Consider the following 21194-nt stretch of genomic DNA (forward strand, 5'->3'; position numbering starts at 1 on the left):
CTGTGAGTTCAACACAGTAAGCAGCTGCAGGATGACGGGCACTGCGTCTCCTCCCACAGACACGGTAAGCTGACAGACACCTATCAGATATTGACCAGAGAAGTGATTCTTACAGATAAGTGTTTGCTCTGCTTTTATATATATACACGTATTATAAATTATATTTATATATGTCAGGAGAAAATCTTCAAATGACAGAAATAAGGAGCTTCATATATAATTCTCTACTACAGCACTCCTCCAAGTAGGGGTGTACAGCGAATCCCTACTGCTATCTTCACTCTCATTACGTGACAAGGAAAAGAAAAGGCAAAAGCACAAGCACATCTCAGACATCCAGCTGCTGGAAAGTCCTTACACACAGCCCCACAGCGGGGAAAGGAAAAGAGGAGACAACAGAACCCACCAGGCACTCATTGATAGTTTGGGGCTTTTTCTTTTGCTTCGAATACAACTGGCCGTCATCCCGTCTGCAGCCAGCTCCACGCCAGGGCTCTTAAAGGACTGTCTGGATATTTCACATGCACACCACAGCTGAAGGACAATATCTGCTGGGGTGTAACAGAATCAAGTCAACTCACAGCAGACAGAAACTTTAAACTACTTTCCAGGACAAGTAAGCTGAATCTATCATTAACCACGTGGAAGGCCATTTTTCCCTAGCAAAAAAAGCAGTAGTTTTATAGCAGCTGCCAAGCCAACCCTCCCCGAAGAGGAGACCAAGGGAGAAAATCAGCAGGGAAAAGGGAGCAGGGCTGGTTCCTGACACTGGCGATTAAAAGAGGCTGCAGGAATGGAAGTAGTGACCAGAGAAACCATGCTGAGAACAGCCATAAACAGAATAAAAATATGCTTGCTTAAAAGGAAAATAAGAAAGAAACCAAAGTAAGGCACCACAGAGCACATTCCCCTGTCAGAACTAACAATAGGCATGTTAAAACCCAAACACAAAAATATTTTCTTTTCCTGTATGAAACAGGATGCGGTATCACAGTCAGCAGTCGCTTACCTTGGTCTTCTAAGGTTACCAGCGACACGAAAACCACGTTGCTGTCCTTTTAATCCCAGCCCCGTCCCGTTACATAAGTGGGGGCAGCGAGGAAGCTGCAGGACTCTGCCTGGTGCCAACCTCCCCTCCTACAGGGGCCCAGCCAAACCTCCCCGCAGGAAGGCACCGGACTCAGCCTCCAGCCTCGCAGCTCCTAACCATGCACTGGCATTATCCGAGCACTGCTCATGGGTACAAGTCCCCAGAGCAGCAAACTCCAAATGCAATCACGTCTTGGCTAATAAACTGCTGGGTGAATTGAACTTGAATGCTGCCGGAGTTCAGGTGGAGTCTGGGGGAGGCTGGTGGGTTTTTTGTTTTGTCTGGGGGGCTTTTCTAGGCAGTCATGTGTTCTCTGTTGTGGCTTATTTCAAGTACCTTAGCTTCTAGCTCTGATTTCTGTTCCCGCATCTGTAACCCTGCCATCTGGGCTATTACAACTGTAACACACCGAATGACCTGACTGATGCAACAGGAAAATGGGTGCTTCTCAGCGTTAGCTAAGCAGTGACTATTGAGCTCTTTGCCGCTCTTTTGGGACAAATGTGTCCTCAGATAATTCTTTCTAATTTTACTTATATTTTGTATGCCTCCAGGGAGTATCACTCGCCCTTGCTTTTGTCTCCGCAGCTGATGACAAAGGAGGCTGTCCATAACTTCTGCATTGTGACAGCATTTCCACCATATTTCAGAATCTGTACACATCTTACCAGGTTTGATTTCCAACTTTTGGCCATGTAATTTTAAACTGAAATTCCTGCAAGGGATACAGGAAACAGCTTTTCCATTTAAAAGATGTTTAATTTCTAACACAAGTGTTGGAGACTACTCAGTCAATTCTCAAGCCTGGCCACAGTTTCGCAAAATCTACACTCAGGCTGCGCTTCACACAGGCATATAGAAAGTAACACTGCAGGATAAATCTCCACGGCTGGAAGGCAGTATTATGAACTTTTTGTGATTTATCAAAGCAAAAAGTAAAGGCTAAGACAAACTCACTCTTCTCAAGGAAGCATTTGCCTGACTTCTCCCTCTGAATGGCTTAATTGAATTACTCTAGGCCAAAATGATAGGCACAGTAACTTTCTGTGACACCGGCATCAAAGGAAGAAGAAAAAAAAACCTGACTCTTCCATCTAGTGAAGAAACCAGATTAACTGATGTAAAGTTTGCAGCATAAAGAGTGACAAATGCAAGGAGAGGCATCCCCGGGCAGATGTCAGCTAGCGTGACACTGCATGGGACAAAAGCCCTACCAGGGACAGCACACGTTGGGGACTTCAGGCAGCCAGCAGGGAAGGCAAGCAACATCCCTCTACAACACAGAAGTAGGCAAGAAGTGAAGAGTAGCCAGGCTCATCTCTTTAGTGCACACAAGCCTTGTTTTTCTCTCCTGAAGCATGAAGCAACATGTGTAAATTCAGTACTAGACTTCCGACTTAATTCGTGTAGCAGGCAAGGTCCAGATGCCCCAGTTCAGCTCAAGGCATTGCAGGGGCCCACTTCAGAAGAGGAAGGGATAACTGGATTTTTGTTCAGGTATTTCATTGCAAGTATAATGAAACACACAAGTCATTAACTCCTAACACCTCATTCCACTTTTTCTCTTTTGCAAGAAGATGGAAGATAATGCTCTCCTGTCCCCAATTAATTCCCAATCCCATACTACAATATTCTCTCACACCACCACTGCGATCTGCTGCAGCATTTCAGCTTACCTTTCCCTGCCTCTTCCTCTTTCACAGTCCCAAACACACTTCTCATCCCACCTTTTTCTGGCTGTTAGCTCAGTCTAGCTCCGTTCTCCAGCTTTAGCCTGGCTGTTTTTTATACATCCCTGGGATGCTTACCCTGTGACCACCTGCCCCCCCCAGAGGTACCACCCCACATAGCACTGCCGCGGCATCAGGCGTCGGCTGAAAGGTCACCAAGGGTGAAGCACAGGATGTAGCTGCAACTTCAAACTCATTTTCACCACGGATTTCCTAAGCTAAAGCTACCATTTCATCATTCTGCCCATCTCCAAGCCCGCACTGACCACAGGTGCCTACAGCACGGCCCCTCTCCTGGCAGAAGGTGCTGAACCATGACAGAGGAAGGCGGACAGAGCAACCCAGCGCTCCCGAGACCTTCTCAGATGAACACGGAGTATGTTTTTCCTTGACAGGGAACAGGTTTTTCATTACGATGAAAAGAGTCCTGATTTACAATTACACTGATTATGCAAATCAAAGAGCATATTTCAAGTTAATAACACTCCCAGGACTTCACACCTGTCCCGCCTGAACACAGGAGCCGCAATGCCAGAGCAATCCATTACTGTACAAATCTGAAGAGATTTTACACAGGTTAGACACAAACAAATTATCCCAGCCAAAGCCACTTCGGTTTGTTCCTCTCAGATTACCTGCATCTGTGTGATTTACTGTCTCGGGGATTCTCTTCCTAGAACAAAGAGAAAGATGGCAGATCTGCAGCTCCCAGCACTATTTATACGGTGGGAAGGAAAAACAGAGGGAGAAGTGTTACACTGCCCACCCTCCAGTGATTTACAAGACTAATACAGAAGCTCGAAAACAGCCAGACACTACTCACTATCATCAAGACTCCAGCCTTCTTTTAACACTGTGCCACCAAAAAAGGCTTCATGTATTTCTTCAGTTACTAGAATCTTATTACATTTTTTACTAATGACAAAAGCAACACGCAGGACTCTTTCACACTGCTCTGCTGATGTGCTTGTGAATCTTTTTAATGGCACACACTACAATGAGCAAACTCTCATTTAGCCAATAAGGAGAGTAAAAATTATCCTTTGCTTAAGATTTAGTGACAGCATAATGCATCTCCAACAGCGTCCCAATTAACTGGCTTCTTTTTTTTTAAATCCTGAAATGTTTTATTGGTTTTAGTAAACCAATAATTATCTTCTGCTCATTCAGAAGTCTATTGAGGTACTAAATAAAAGTAGGTAAAACAGAGCTCAGGTTTTTGCTAGAGAGCTATGCTTTACCAGGCAGGGCTAGCTCTTCTCCATTACCATAAGGTGCGGCCACTTCGTACTAAAGAATTTAAGAAATGTCAACCTCATTACTGAAAAGTGTAAAGAGCATTCTTAAACTGATATGCTATTTTGGTAGCAGAGCTGCTCACTGCAAAATACAGAACAATTTCACAGTGATGTATGTCCAGTAGTTCATGATAGTCATTAAAGGAGAACATATTTCAGCTCTTACTGCTGCTTGGTAACTCTCTATTTGAAATTTACTGCCTTTACAGAAAACAACAGGGTCATGGAGTCTTTGAGGTACCTCAAACAAAGTCATCATACTTGACTGCTACACATTTAAAAGCTGAAACACTTAGGTAGCCTTTCTCCCTGTGAGATTCAATACTAAACAAGGGTATTGCCCTCACAGGTACTACTGGAGCAAATATATCTGAGACAGACTTTACCTAACCCTCAGTTCCTTAAGAAGCAGCGCAGCCACCACTGTGGAAGCCTCGGAGAGGTCCAGCTACCAGGGTCCTGGATGTCACCTTTTGGAGACTCTGGGCAGCCCTCAATGGTGACCAAAGGTCCAGGCTCCACTGCCTCGATTTCTCAGCCAACGGGATCAGCAAACCTCCAATCACGTCTGCAAATGCTGCAGCTCCTTCCCTCGTCTGCTGGAAGACAACTCTTGCATGGAAGACCGGTTGGTTGTGTGAACATTTTGTTCATTAGTATCTCACTCAGTAAATAAGAAGTGTTTCATTGTGACTGCTTTAGGCCTCCATGGGGGCTTTAACCAGAATAAATATACTATTATACTGATCTGTCAGCAGAGTGTGGGCCAAGCCCCCAGGAGCAGAGGTGTCTTTTCTTCTGCGCTCACCACAGACTGGCCTGACCCCCACTGCTGAACTGCTTGCTCATTTTGTACAGCAGAGCCTGATTTCCCTCAGTTCCTACCCAATGACACATGACTTAAGATACACAACGTTAGGCGCACCTATCTCGCACCAGGTACACTGAGAAACCCTCAATGTACACATGGAAGCAAAGTGGTTGAGATAAGGCACCACTTCCCGCAACAAGGCTCATCCCAAACCCCCACTGAACTGACACCGCGGCACTCCTGGAGCAAATACAAGAGATTAGAGAAAACAGTCCTTACCACCACTACGCAGCCTCGGGCTCTGCGCTCTGCTTCCACCAGAGCCCAGCCCAGCAGATACAGATCTGACAGACTGTTCCAAAGGCATGTTGCACCGGGCACTCCTGATGTCAAGCTCAACACTGCTCCCCTTTCCAAGGAGGTACACAAGCGTATCCTGCACTTTCCAAATGGAGCAACTGAGCGTAAAGTGTTACTTTGCTTGCACATGCATCTTCTTGGCCTAAATAAGTGCTTTTTTACACCGTGACCTGCTGTCTCTAAGGATTCAAGCACAAGCAGGATGAAGAACCCAGAGAGGTTAAAGGTGTTCCACCAAAACAAGGCAGGGATAAATAAATTGGAAGAGAGTGAAAGCCACTGAACTGGCTCCAGTATTTTGGATCCCAGAGCAGACAGGATAGTACAAAGCACCCTTTATATTTATCTCACCCTGGCAAGCACCAAAGAAAGTTAACACCAACTCAAAGGCCTGTAACATGGACTACAGAAAAAAGCTACGGTAAAAAGATCTATTGTTGGTTTTCCCAACAAAACTCTAGTTAATTTACTGTATCTGTAGCAACCATTTCATTTCTCCTGTTATTTATAACCACGTTTTCATCAAATCCATAGCTACAAGCCGTAAGGACATTCTGTAAATCACAAACACTAAAATCGTTGTGACTTACTGATAAATCTTTGTTCTAAAGAAAAAGCACATCATAAATGATCTCAAATTGGATTACAGCTGTGCTAGTAATGATTTTAAAGAAATATATATACATGTTGCAATTTCAGAATCAGATCATTACCACAAATGTGCATTCAAATTAATACCACGGAAACAATTTACGTTTTCTCTTGCTTACTGATAGTCTTCAATACTGAAATAAACTAAGAAAGAGACTGGTCTGTCATTACATGAAATGTAACTGGCAACTAGCATTTTCAAATATAAGTGTGTAGACAATAAGGATAATTATAAACTATGTTAGTTGCTCAGAATATTTCTAAACAGTTGTGTTTAAAATTATATTGCATAAAGTAGCATTTATTGTATGGCAGTCATTGTTTCAATAATTAGTGGTTTTCATGAAATTTCTGCCTCATTATTCCATATTGTCCTTTTATTGATGGAGAATACTCAATGTGTACAATGTATGCTTGCTGGCAAAGCTGCGTTATTAAGGAGAGAGGATGCCTGAAACAATGGAATGACTTCAGAATAAAATTGATTACAGAAACTCAGAAGCTGTTAAGAAAAATACAGAGAGTTTTCATAGTAGAAGAAAATTTGAAAAAAAGATTATTGCAAGTTTAGTTCAGGTAATGAATGACTTGCAATGAGTTTATAATTCTGATCTCTTATATTCCTCGACAGTCAAAGTATGATTTATTTATATTGTCACAATTGTATCAATTCCTTAGAAGGGGTTACGGTTAAATGTATTTTGTTGCTGTTGTGTTGTTTCTTAATCAGCTATATTGTCATCTATAGGCTCCGGTTAGCCTAAACTGCTGCAAATATCACATCACAAGGAAAAACACCTTTGAATGAGCTACCTTTTAGAACCATAATTTCACACCTAAGGTGAACAAACTAGCTAGCTTCAAGCAATAAATACTAACATATACCTGTACCCCTTCAAATTCCATGGCACACCTTCTGCTTCCTTAGAAGCATACTGCTCAGCATCAGCAAGACCTCAAAATCCCTTCACAAGACAGCAGTAATAATAAAAAAGAGGAAAAAGCACACAGGCAAACTGCAATGACGCCCGATGATGGCCTTGCGTTTGCCCCAGCCCAGCCTGCTCCCACAGCCCCAGAAGTGGAGGAGGCCAGCTTGCGGCACGGCTGCTCACCCAGCACTGCCCAGTGCCACCAGAGGTCTGTGTGAAAAAAGAAACATGAAAAAACACATTTCTTGTCACCAAAGTTAGCGCTCAGAAAACACCTTAAGCAATGTGACTGTGCTTGTAAATAAACTGGGGCCAACTAGAGAAGCTCAGAGCTCAGGCTTCACCACCCTGTCTCCAAATCCAGCCTCCATAAACACACACCAACTGCACTGGCGACGTCCTTCCGCCTCCTGTGCTAGGCAGTGACAGTTCTCTCTGCAGAAAGCCAAGAACGAAGGGGACAGCCACCAAGAAGATTTCCATGGGTTAAATGGACATGGTCAGCTCTCCTGTCAGAGCTCCCTTGTCTGAGCTGCCGGCAGTCCCACAGCCATGGCAGACCTCATGGTGGCAAACCGCCAGCTCCACGCTCATTCAGCTGAAGCCGTGCTCCAGAATGGAAAAGCTCTGGGAAGGTACTGCTATGGGCTGGGACAGAGGAAAAGCCGTCACCACCAAGCAAAATAATCGGTTTGAGGTGTTTTTTTAATTTAAGAGCTCATTTGCACTAATGATCCTGAAGAGCTTGAACCACCTATCTTGTATTTTGTTCATTGAAGGACGCATTGTCACTGACAAAAGAACTGGAATAAAACTAGAGACAAATGGAAAAAATCCCAGTTAATGTCTCTGATTTTCTAGTCACAGATGAGAGGGGATTTATGCCTGTGCCCTAAACCACAGTGCTTCAGAAAGAAAACAAACAGGGCATCCTGGGCTCTGTCATATTCTTCAGGTCAGCGTGATCTGCGGAATGCTCCTTACCAAGAGTCACTGAGGGCGATTTCCCGATTGACTGTTTAGAAATGGCTGTAGCTGTACTTTCTCCTCACCACAAACAGCCATCTATGGCTCTCCCGATGCACAAAAAGGCAAGGTGACTTTGCTTTTCCCCTAACTTACAGGCCCTTCTTCCCTACGGCACAGGCCTCACATACACACAAGGGTTTTCCTTCCTCCCTTTTCCTCTGACACCACAGTTATGCTTCTTTTCCAGGACAGAGCCTGAAGGCCCACCCTGACTCCACGGCATCTGCCTGACGCTCCCCAGCCTACACCACGAGCCAGCCCTGAGGAGCAGCTGCAGCCCGTGCTGTTCCTCACCCTCCCGGACAGCTGCTTCTGAGATAATCTCCTAATGCTGGCTTCAACCATCACGGCCTTCATCTTCAGGACAGAGTTCTCCGTGACAATGCACATATCCCAGGACAAATTCACTCTCTGGAGTTAATCCTTTTGTGCAGCTCCGTTTCTAGGTATAAAACAGGAAAAGTAATACGGCTTCACCAAAGGTAAGTGTTATGAAAATAAACACAACAGACTTATCTTAAGAGAATGGCACAGAGCACAAGATCTACAATAGAGAAAAACTAAATCCATCTACCATCTCCTGGAACAAGGATACAGATTGGAAAAGGAAAAGAAAAGTGCGACTGACTTAGGTGTAACACACACACACTGTGTTAACGAACAGTTATTCTCTACCCCGACAAGTTGTAATTAGTAGATTCCAATAAATGTTTTGGTAAACTTAGAATTCTTTAAATGTCATCTAAAACCACTACGTACTATCAGAATTTTAGCATGCATAGTATACACACGTACTTCTCAAAGTAAGTGACCCAACCGCAGAGGTTCCCCAAATACTTCAGTTCAGTGCTTTCATTTGGTGATGGAACTACAGTGGTCAGAATCATAGAATCATTAAGGTTGGAAAGACCTCCAAGATCATCTCGTTAGGTTTCAGTTAAATCAAGAAATTCATTCTAACTGTGAAAACTACATAAAGGTGTTTTTTATATATCAACTTTTCAATTCCGTTTATCACATATTCTAAAGTGCATTATAAGCTTGGGCTTCTCATTCTTTATAGAATTACATATTTTTTATTTCATAACATTTCAGAATTACAAATATAAAAGCTAGAGCCTTAACACTAAGTTAGCTTCTGCGAACACAAAACTTAAATTGGAATTATATTTAAGGGCATAAAATCCCAATTTATTCAGTGATACGTTGGAGACACAAATTATAACGTTAAATTAAAATTACTGGGTTTTGGCATTTGGAAAAAAATACAATTTTTAAACATTTTAAAAAAAATCACCTGAAAGGCCGATTGCAGGACTCATAACATCTGCATATGAAGTAACAAGACTGCCAGATCATGTAGCTTTGGTGTTCAAAGAGGATGCAAAGTCGTCGATTAAGTCACCACCATCTGGCCCTCAAGGACAGGGAACAGTGGGGGCAGGAGCTCTGCTCTCCCCAGGGAGGCATCCTGCCTCGCGAGACCACCATCACCATTATTAGTTACACCACACCACAGGCATTCCATGACATTTCACAGACGGATAAAAGGCTAGAAGTCCTGCCCTTGGGAATGAAAACCCACTAGGACAGAGAAAAGCCATACAAGGACTGGAGTAAGCCTTTTTCAGCGTGCCCCAACACACTGCACACACACTGCAAGCCATCCCCGTGGCCCATTTGCAGCAGTAAGCGCAGAGGCACGGTGAGGACACTTGTTCCTACCTTGGCTGACTCACTGTGCAATACTTAAAGAGCTTGTGCTGTGCTGGGAAGTGAGGAATGGATCCACACACACAGACTTGACCCCGTGGTCCTCCCTGTGATCAGGAGTCAGCAGTGGCAACAGGGAGAATTTGGAGCACAGGGGTCAAGAAATCTATTCTAGCTTAGACTGAAGCTCCATTTCTGTCCCTACTGTGATTAATTTTTCTCCCTTTTTTGAGGAAGGAAGGAGACCACAGGGTTGGGAGCTCTCTGGAATAAGCAGACAATGCTTTGGAAACACTCAGCCCCGGTGTTAAGCAGTAACGACTACAAGCTTTAACAGGATATCAGACTGTGAGGACTGTGAAGGAAGGTCAGCCTATGACTAGCAGAATGGCAAAGTAGGTAAGAACCTATCTAATCTTAACTGATGACCTTTATTTTCCTTTGCAAGATGGCTGTAAAAATTGAGTATTTCAATTTGCACTTCACACCATTTTACAGAGGTACAGACAGTCACCCCAATATGGTACCACCTACTGAGCAGTAAATAATTTTTTCCATTCCATTTTCATTAGGTCCAAACCCATATTCTATCTAAATTTGCATCATACGATGGGTATCAGCAATAAGAGCTCCAGAAGTCAGCAAGCGACAGGAAGAAACACAGGCAAAGATTTACCACCAAGAAAAACAACCAGCTTCCTCCCCCCTCGGATGTTGACTCCAAGCAGGACAGAGCACCAGCAAAAGTTGGATTCATTCAAAAACTCACTCAGAGTATGGGTGCCCCCGTCACTGCAGCTTAACCAATTACTGCCTCCTCGGAAAACCTGCCATCGCTGCCTGGGTGATCACAGAGAACAGGCAACCTCAAACTGACACGTTTTATCTCAAAATTGGGGCAGGCTAGCAGCTCACCCATTAACCACTGTGGAACTAAACAGACAGGTGGTAACATACAGAAGCAGCATTAATTCTATTTTCTCACTTGACTCAGAGGTTAAAATTGGAAAGAAAATTCATTCCTAGAGATTTTTGAAATGTTCTGTTTTCTAATAAAGATAAACGTTTCTTCTATGAACTGAGCAGAGGCAAGTCTCACTAAGCAAAGGTAAAACTCTCTTATAAGCAGCACTCATCCACAACCAAAAGATCTTGCATATATCACATAACCATTTGCATCAATTTCTTAGATGAACAAACTTTCAAGGTTATTCTTACGTTAGGAAATATGCCTCAAACAAGAATGAGTTCATTATCTACAAATGAGCGTAACATACTATTCATAAGGTCACAAATCTATTTTATATGGGCATTCACCTCCTTTCTCACAAACTTTCTACAGCAGAATAAATTTGTGAGCTGGATCACTCCTGTCATTACTGTAGCTTAAATGTACGTACATACATACATATATGCACACATCCTCATTCCCCCCAGTCTGACTCCCAAACTTCTTCCAACATGCAGTTCACTTCAACACAGCTGCTCTCAGGACTGGATCCCCGCCTTGCAAACATTTCTTGTATAGCATAAAACCACGAACCTGGAAATCTATGAAACTTTGGAGAAGGACTGCCAAAGTTTGAATTAGTTTGCCTTTGTTTGTTTATTTTTCCAGAGCACATAATGAATTTCTCTTTTGTCTTTTAACATAGAGATAGAAATAGGTTAGTATTCACTATTGATAATTATCTCAAAAAGTTAAGCCTGTGTTTCTGCGCAAGGCTTTCAGAGGCACACAGACAAATCGCAGTAACTAGTATCAGTACCATTTCACAATGCCATATTTTGCAGAAGCTATTTATCCTTTGCTTTGTCCTTAACAATGCTTTAAACCAATTGCTGATTTGTCTGGATAATTAACATCCCAAATCCAATTCTTCACAGATGAATTGGAGCGAGTTTGAGTACCAGAGAATGCAGCTATTCATCAGCAGACAGTCCTCACTGGATGGACAATGGCTTAAATTTTCCTGCACATTGAAGATGATGCAATTACCAAGCTTGAAAGCAATGTAATCTATACCACCAAAGAAAGTATTCATAGTGGAATGATCAGAGGAGGATAAACAAGAAAGCAATATTTTATCATTGCAAGAAACAAATACTGACTTGCAAAACCCAATTGCCTACATTACGCATCACTGTGTTGAGGAACAGTAAGTAGTGAGGTAGAAAACTCAATATGAATGAAGCTCGATTGTCCAGGGATTAATGAAAACATGAAATCTGGTACCCTTAGGTGGCTATTGTTAGCCCATTCACTCATTCAATCTAATTTGTACTATTATTACAAGTAAACCTGTGGCAAAGTTATGTTTAATTCAACTCTCCAAAAGATGCATCTGAACTCTTCCTCCATGATGACGTCCCTAGTCAAAATTTGGCCCAGAAGCTCAGCAGATCTGGCAGTGTGGAACTCATTTGGGGCTAACATTCTGCAATTTGCAGACAGCTGCCCTGTAATATCTTCTGGCTGCAATAGCAGCTATTGCCCGCTGAGCACCCCGCGCCCTGACACGCAGCCAAAGACCACACTTACCTTTCAGATCCCGAACATCATCCCAACCACAGCGTGCATTCCTGCCATTCCCTTTAAGTACTCCCAAATAGTGAGCAAGTCCAGAGTTTAACTGGTTTAACTGATAAGAGTTCAGCAAGCACGGACTGGAAAGTTAATCTCTAGCCAATCACACCCAGAGCACAATGCACAAACACCTTTCCAAGAAAATAACCTTCTGTGGCCAAAGGACATGGGCAATACAGATTTTTGTAGACTGGAAAGAACTTATTATTTTGACTTGTTATTAAGATAATTGGCATGGATGGATAAAAATAAGAGAATCTTTAAGGCAGACAAGCCTTTCTTCAGGTTTTCTTTGCTAGCCCTGCCAGTGGAAAAAAATCTCTATCTCTGCAGGTATTGAGATAATCCTCTTTTTGAAGGCAAACTTCCTCTACATTAAAGAGAAACAACTGTTACACCTGCTGCATTTCATATATTGAATAACCTTCTGCTGTTTCCCTGCATTTACATTATTTGGAACCACTTTACATGTAGCAATGGATCTGCCTATACCTGTCAAAGGAATCATTCTCCCAACAGCAGATTAATGTCATCTTTTTGCCTCATCACTGAAGCCATTGATGCCGTGTTGATAAACCGGTGACACATTCAGCTTGTGTGCTTGCACCTCACTTTCCCTTCCCCACTTTCCTCAGCTGAGCAACCTACACACCATACAGGCTCACACAGGAGATCGTGGGATTGGTGGTAGGGGACACTTGCTGTCACATTCAGGATGACTCTTCACTTTCACAGCATGACTACCTTTTTGTCCATGGAACTGTGAATTTTGATGCATAAACACTGCACAAATTACACAAGGATGAAAACATTACCTGCTTTAAATGTAGGTTCTCACCATGAGCAATATCATGGAGACAACAGGATGTAGTAAAAAAAGAAAAAAAAAAAACAAAGTTGCAGTGAATGAAATTGAGGTCAGTGATAAAAGCACATTATACAATTTCCCTCTATTTATTCCATTTGACAACTCAGCCAACAGGTAAATAAATGCCAGCCACCACTGTTTTCAGCAGAAAGTCATCTGCAAAAAGCTCCCAACACGCATAGCTTCATTTTTTTTTTTAAATGCTTCTCCTCTGACATTTTTTTCCTTTAAAGTCAATAGACATATTTCTCCCCACCTGACCACATTTTTACCCAATCCACACAGTGTATGACGTTGCCTTCTGACACCACAGATTTCACCCCTTCTCTCTGGGCACGGTTCAAACTGTCAGCAGACACACACAGCCTGAGACTTGCATGTCCCTCTAGATCTAAATAAGTGGCTTAGAGATAAGCCCATTTCACGTTAATTTAATAAACAGATTCCCATACTATTTGAGAGAACTCTTTAGTTCATTCCTAACTGTAGAGGGATAAAGGATGAGGATTAACCCTACTTTGAAATACTCTCTTACTCTTCCCGAACCCTACCTCGAACATAAAAATGCACATTCATCCCAACTGCTGGGCTTCAGGCACACAATACACACACGAGTGCAAGAATACCTTAGGATGTATTGGTTAGGTAATCTCACTGTCAGCTGACTACTTCAGGACTCCAGACTGCCAGACTGTATTTCTACATTTTAAAAACAGTAACAGAATAAAGGGAATGAAACATTTCCATCAGAAAACTCTGCTAAGAACAGGCACAAAAGACTGCTGCTCAGAAAATGCATGGGGTAGAAATGACTTTTTTTCCCATAAAAGAGCAATCTTTCAAATCAAGGTTATAAATATGCTCTTAAAATTCTTTATTTCAAGAACACTCTAGATATGGCTACACTTGAATTTTGTGAACGTTTTGTCTTTCTCAATTGCAAAGGTAACACCATTTAATCTAACCAGTGATGCCCCTGCCTTGATCTATCCATTCTGAAAATGATTGCCAAGGAGATTATTGTAAAAGCAGGAAGACGTGAAAGTTACAGTTTATACAGCAAAGTACATGGCACTCATTTTTACTTTAAAGTTAAAAAAACACATATAACTCCATTTTCCTGGTTATATGAGAAATTGGGAGAAAACATTCCCACACTAATGGGAATATCCGCCTGTCTTTTCTTGACATTTTAAAGTTACCTTGCTAAGCATGAGTGCAGAGGGATTTGGGGATTACTCAGGGATAATACCTATACGCTAGCTGTTTTTAATTTCCCATGAACACTGGTGATAATAGTGTAGTTTTAGCAATTTTAAACAAAGTGAAAAAAATACTCATTCCAAATATAATCATCTCCTGAAGCAGAGAAGAAACTAATTAGAAACATGAAGTCCAGTGATGAGAAAAAAATTAATTACTGAGGATTACTTTAACCGAATGACAATCTGTGAATTCTAGCACAATAACCAAAGGCATGTAATAAAGCTGCTTCCAAAACGAATCTTACCCTCCCAGAAACACGAGCACTTTCGGTGGCACTGCTAGAAGGGAAGTGTTTCTGTGTTCCTTACCCATTTGCACCCTGCTTTTCCCAAGTATGTAGAGACACCAACCATAAAGGAAGCCCTAATAACACTGCCCTGCCGCTAAGCATCACCCACGGAGATGTCCCCAAGCACCAAACCCTGCCTCTCTCAGGCTGGGTCAGCAGCCAAGCGGCTTAAAGGAGAGCATCCAGGCAGTGCGCCCTGCGGCCTCGTGCCTCTCCCACCATGGCGCACCGCCGCAGCCCAGCCCCTCTCACCTTGCTACTGAGACCTCTGCGTCCTGCTCCGTGGTTTTACGGCCATCCTGGCACGTCCATGCTCAGGTGGAAGTCTGCCCTGAGAACTGTTAACACAGGCACAGTCACCCTGAGCTTCTGTGGTGGCTCTGGCCCAGGGCAGAGGGCGGACGCAGCAGGCCGCACCCGAGTCCCGCAGACCTCGCCCTGCGGTCCAAGTGAAAGCTTTCAAGGCCATGTGTGGAAACAGCGAGACACGGGAGCCATCCCTGGGCTTCACTGGGACTGCTCACAGGATGGCAATTACAACATGGACCATGCAAACATCCCACCCGCGGTTTTCAAAGTGGTGACTACCAATATGGTTGAGAAATGGCTTAGGGGCCAGAGCCCCACAGAAAGTAAGCTGTGGACTTTTGCAAGCATTGCCCCAAAAAGACAACAGAATACACATACTTAATCTTCAAAACATCAGCTATTCTTAGGAACCCAGCTCCGAGGAGGGCTGCAGGCTGTGACGGAAGAAACAAATACTGATTCCTGAAAGTCCACTGACAGTCCCCTTCCACACCTCACCTGCTGCGAAGCACAGCTAACACAAACGCAGCAGAAAGCATAGTTAGAAACTCAAACTGCAGTGTTAACACCAGGCAGAAGATACTCTCCAGTATTCTCTTACCAAACTAAAACCCACCAGCTGTCAGTAATGTTCAGTCTTTCTCCAGTCGCAGTCCTCCATGACCTAAATATTCACTGATTAGTACTTCTGTGCATTTAACTCTTTAAGGGCCCAATCCTACCAAGAACTGAACCCCCTGCTCGGCATTTCTCCATCCAGACTGCTTAAAATAACCAAAAGAGCAGTAGGTTGCTCCTTTTTTAGGGAAACAACACCTTGCAGGATCAGGCTGTGAACTCCCTTAAGTCTTCTGTGTCTTGCATCTCTTTACATGTTAGTGGCAATTGCCATTCGCCCTGCTTCTCATGACATTTCCAAAAAGTACATTTTCACAAACAACACCCAACATTCCACAGCAAAAAGAAATGGAAAGTCCTGTGTTAGAGGGCAGAATTTAACACAGGTGCAAGATGCTGACAGTGGCACTAAAGATGCGATTTTCTACTACACGTAACCTTATCTAACTGTTCTGCCAAAATGAGGAGTCCTCCTGTCCTGCCCCCTCCACCACAAGCACTGCATTATTCTTGGGTATAAAGTTTTTTCAGGTCAATAAAATGACCCAACTGCAGATTAATTCAGCTTATCCGTGGCACGGGGAGGCGATGTGAAAGCAGGCTGCACCGTGGGTGGAGGCCAGCGAGACCAGAGTCAGCACGAAGTGGAACTGGGCCTTGAGCCTTTTCCTACCTCGCCACAACACAGCGCGGCTGCTTGAGCAGGTCCTGTGCCATGCAGAGCCCTGGCAGTGCCACGGCTCGCAGCACCACCACTGGCCAGCACGCAGAAGGTCTGCGTGTCAATTACTGTTGCCTAATGGCACGGAAAAATATTGAGAAATTACTTTTTTGTTGTTGTTCAATAAAATACTTTCAGTGAGAACCAGAAGTACTGAAAAACATTTAAAAATATTTTTGTTCCTTGTATTTGCTTTTTAAGTTACATCTACAAACAAAACAACCAGTTTCATCTTTCTGCCTTTTCAGACCATGGCATTTTGGCCATTTGTTTGTAGAATTTAACCCATGTTGAAACCAACTAGTCTTTGATAAACCAAAGAGGTTGAGATGTACAGTTCCTTCAGTGGACCACTTATTCCAAACCTATCACTTTGTGGGCAGCTTTTATTTGTTTTAATGCCACATCTGTATTTTTAGCAGGAACAAAACTTAAACCGATTCCATGTTTAAGTGAAGATGCTTCACCTGGGTTTCCTATTGGAACATACAGATGTAGAAACTTTTTTTTTTTTTTTAAACCAAAAGATCAATAGTTCTATAAAAACAGGATTGAATTTTAACAATGAATTCACCCACTATGTTGAGTTTGCTGATTTTGGTGTAGGGAGTGAGATACACCCTATAACTTGGAAAGAATTTTTGGACAAGTTTCTTCGTGGTAGTCCATTCACCAGCACTGCCCATGTGTTAGGGAAAGACCGAGGAGAAGGATTACATTGCAAGCTAGCACACAGGGCAAACATAGGTTGTTCCTAGAAAGATACCGAAAAAAACATGATCCTATTCTGTACCTGAGAAGCCTGAACGCAAGCCTTTGCTTACTCCACTTAAAATGGGCAAAAATAATAGAAAACAATCATACAAATACGTTGGTTTGATGTGAGTGTTAGTGGGCTCTTAAAACACTACTGGTAACTTGACATGGAGTAAAAAGCGTCATTTCAATCTCCAGGACCCTGAAATACCAGGAATGCTGCAATGACACATAGGCTGTCAATCTGCCCTACCCCACTGGACCTTCAGATACCCACAGGGATTTCTTTTGGCTTGGATTTCCTTACAGAACCACGCTTGGCTCAAACCCTGGGCATACAAGAGAGTAATTTATTCCCAAAAGCCAGACAATGATCCTCCTGATTCACTCAGAAAAGAATTCAATTGACACAATTGCCACGTTTAACTCCAGTATTTCTAGGTACACAAAGCAGAGAAGATGCAAAGGGAGTGATGGGAGCAGCTGAGATCTGTTAGATCTGTTTCTGGTCTGGTCTTTTTTTTTTTTTTAATTCTATTCCCAAATTCACGACTTTCAAGTTTTTGCCTCTAGCATTTAAGGTATGTTTCCTAACTTCAAGGCTCTTGAAAGCAAGTTATGTAACCACAAAAGTCTGTATAACCTAACTCCATCAGACTCTTGCTCTTACTTGTTCTCATCACTGATTTATCTCATTGTTTTGAGCCTCTGGCTCAAATGAAATCTTTTCTCAGATACTTGAGATGAATTTCCAAAGGACTGTATTTGCTGCACAGTTGCTATATGCAAAATGATAACATCGGGTAATATTAAAAAGAAGGGGAAATAGGAAGCGTCACGTAGACATGCGGTTCTTCAAAGGGCACCATTCTCCCTCCCCAGCTCCAGATAATTCCTGTTAAACATTACTTGAAACTACAGCCCCAGTGTTAGACAGGACTCAACACTCTTCCAAATAATAATAATAAAAAGTCATTATATCACTCATCTGGCAGCAAGTAAAACTTCAGATTGATGGGAGTGGAGGGGAAAACCTACAGAACTTCATTTTCTCATGTCAGGAAGGTACAGTAATATGACAAGGACAAAAGTCTCTGTCACGTTGTATTTGCTTTTCATTGACATAATACTGAAACATGCTCACAACTCTGCCACAAGAGCAACTAAACCCATATGTTCTAGGAAGATGTTAAAGACAGTATGCTTCTTGAGATTTACATATGATGAGGCACAAGAGACAATTACAATGATTTTTAAATTACAGTGTGTTTTTTTTTTCCCCTCAAGAAGCATGAAGGTATCTTAAAAGTATTTAATTACCCTTGTCTGCTGACATGGAAATGTCACCTCCATCATCTCCACAGAACATCTACTACTACATGTTATTCCACCAAATTCCCTACAAATTACGCAGGTTTCTGTCACAAATACGAAGCAAACACCATCACTCCCATCCTACAAACCTTGCTGAGAGGAGGCAGATGGCAGCACTAGGGAAAGACATCCTGATAAGATGTCTGATCCCCGAAGTATGGGAGCTGGGTCACCCCAAACACTAACCACAGCGTAAGCAGCTGTCTCAATCCACGCACATACCAACGGCTGTGGGACTGGAGACTGGAATACAGAGGCTCTCCCACCACCATTCCCAAAAGAGCCTCTGAACCACTATGCCACAGTCCCTGCCTTTCCTGTGCACCCTCTCTAAGCCTTCATTCCTTTCTGCAGGGTGCCGGCACTTCAGAAGAGCTTGAAGCCTCCTGTACAGTCCAGCCCTTGGCAGGCTGGAAAAATTTGCACAAGGTGAGGACAGAGAGAAGAACTGAACGCCGATTTCACTTTACCCTGGAGAATGTATCTTTAGTAAGTCCCAGCAGGTGGGAAGAACAGCTAGCACCACGTCTTGCAAAAAGCTCCTCTCATCTGGTAGGTGCATTCAGCACCCTCAGCAAAGAAGGGTGAAAGAGCCGTTCATCTCTTCAACATGACCCAGCTTTTTCTTCCCATCCCGTAGCTCATGTCAGACTCCATCCTTGTATGAACGGAGATGCCCTTAGACATATGCTCACACACAACTTTCGGAAGTCCCCAGGCTCCGCACGGCACGTGGTGATGCCACTACAACACAGGAAGCCCCAGGACCATGAGTCTGTTTTCAGGGCTGCAACACTGGCACCACGGGAGATGCAGACACCTAGCTCCTGCTGCAGGTGCTCATGTCCTTGTTTGGCTTCCACCCTAGTTGCACAGTGAATTACAGCTATTGGATAGCGCTTAACCAAAAAGCCCTACAAACATAGTATACCCTAAAAGCTGGATAACACTGAAAGTACTGAACCTACAGGAGCTGTGAGATCCCGTTCCCTCAAACATCTCAGGAAATGCATTAATACTTAGAAAACAACCAAACAGAGAAGGGGTGGAGGGAGAATCTGATTCTGGTCCCCATGTTGTCATGGTGACTTCACAGCCATTATGTACTTCAGACATATTTAGAAGAAAGCTACATTTTTACCCCTCCCCAACCAAATAATGCAAGGAAAAACAAAAATCCTGCCAGCTTGTCACAAGCCAATGAAATGACAACACGATTCTTTGATCAGACAGTATCCCTCAAATATTTTAATAAATACTATTACTGCATTATGATTCATGTACTCAGATAACATGAAAACAGATACAAGCAGAAAATTAAGAATAATAATCTGCCAAATCAATTTTATCAAACAAGATTAGGATATGTTTGAAATGTTTCTGGCAATGCTTATATCAGACAAGTTCCTGCTTTCAGAGTATTTAAAAAAAATCATTACTTACAACATCATTTCATTCTTCTTGATTTGCAGAGACTGTTTGCAAGCAATTGGTTTTCTTTTACAAAGTACTACCAGTTCCACATGCTACTCTTATCACTCACAGCAATCAAATAGCCTTAGCCCGCTCAAATATAATCAAATCCTCTCAACATCTCCACGCAAATGCTGCATAAATATGGATTTTAGAAAGCATGCAAAGAGATCATAAAATCAATCCAGCTCATTACGGCAGGGAACACAGCAAACGCTTTACTACCAGCTTCTACATTGCTCACACCGACCACACATTGCTAAATGCCGCTAAATATGCCCACTTCTACACCAATAAAAGGCAAATGCATTATATAGTCAAAGAGCAGGCATTTGTAAAGACACCATTTTCTAAACGGTACCTGAAAAGACATTAAAGAACCCATGAGAAAGCAGTTTGCAACAGATCACAGCATGCAAGCTTACCAGCAGCTCACCAGCAAAGCCTGGCCAGCCATCTGCCCGTTTTCCCCCCTACCTTGAAGCTGTTTCAGGAAACTGCCACATTCACTTCACAGAATGATAATTCTGATAACCACCACCCTCCAAGTTAATCAATTAATGAAGCAAGACTGTTTTTCCTTACTAAGCCACGTACGGACACTAGGTCACTTGAAGGTTGCCCGTTCTTTCCTGCCGTAGGGCCTCCCAAATAACAACTGCCCATCCAAATTCAGCCTTTTTTTTTTATATTCATTCAGAGCTGTAGGAATACACTCAGCCCTTGACAATGCCAGCTTGCATGATGAAAGAGCAAAAGTAGTTTTGAGGCTGTAGAATGCCTTCCACGGGTTACCATGGAAATAAATGTGGGAAGGGGAGGGGGCTTCTCTGATGACAAACGCTGCTGCTAAATGCGAGCTAAAGCGAGGCTGAGCGGGTGCTCTGCAACAGGAGGAGGAAATTTTACTACTGCCACTATAATCATAGCCATGCTTACTTTCAGTGTTACAAAATTTTGTACGAACTAACGTGGGACTCGTTAAAAAACACAAAACTTGTGAGAAGCAGCGGGACATGCTGGATGAAGCACGTCCTGTGTCTGAGCCCTCCAAAGAGGAGCCGAAGAATTGGGAAAGAACTTTGTTTACATACTGGAATTTGCGCAGATGGCAATTAATGTTCAATTGCCATCAAAAATTCATTGACAAGGACGAACCTGTTGCAGAGTAGACTGTAGCAAGGCTGACTAATTTCAGGACGACTTGATAAGGAGCATCAGCTTATTGTTAAAACGCAAGGTAGCGCTTGTGTTGCTGACAATTACCAGGAATATTTTGAAGTACACCACCCCAGTGACGTTTGGGGAATCCAGAAGAA

General features: G+C 42.9%; 1 protein-coding gene across 5 annotated transcripts in view; it reads right to left on the reverse strand.

Annotated features, from left to right (window-relative positions):
• Positions 1 to 21194, reverse strand: part of FGD3 (FYVE, RhoGEF and PH domain containing 3) — a 115468-nt gene that overhangs the window by 64207 nt on the left and 30067 nt on the right. The window contains exon 1 of one of the 5 annotated variants that reach the window (XM_067003250.1): positions 9199 to 9238. The exons of 2 other annotated variants lie outside the window; for them this stretch is intronic. In XM_067003250.1, the coding sequence (XP_066859351.1) occupies positions 9199 to 9223 (25 nt within the window). In that variant the 5' untranslated portion in view covers positions 9224 to 9238. Of the gene's footprint in view, positions 1 to 5208; positions 5312 to 9198; positions 9239 to 20460; positions 20637 to 21194 lie in introns of those variants that run through there. 2 more of the 5 variants (XM_048061398.2, XM_013187722.3) reach the window with 2 other exon arrangements.

The sequence above is a fragment of the Anser cygnoides genome, chromosome 10, assembly GCF_040182565.1.
Source record: "Anser cygnoides isolate HZ-2024a breed goose chromosome 10, Taihu_goose_T2T_genome, whole genome shotgun sequence".
NCBI classification, from domain to species: Eukaryota; Metazoa; Chordata; class Aves; order Anseriformes; family Anatidae; genus Anser; species Anser cygnoides.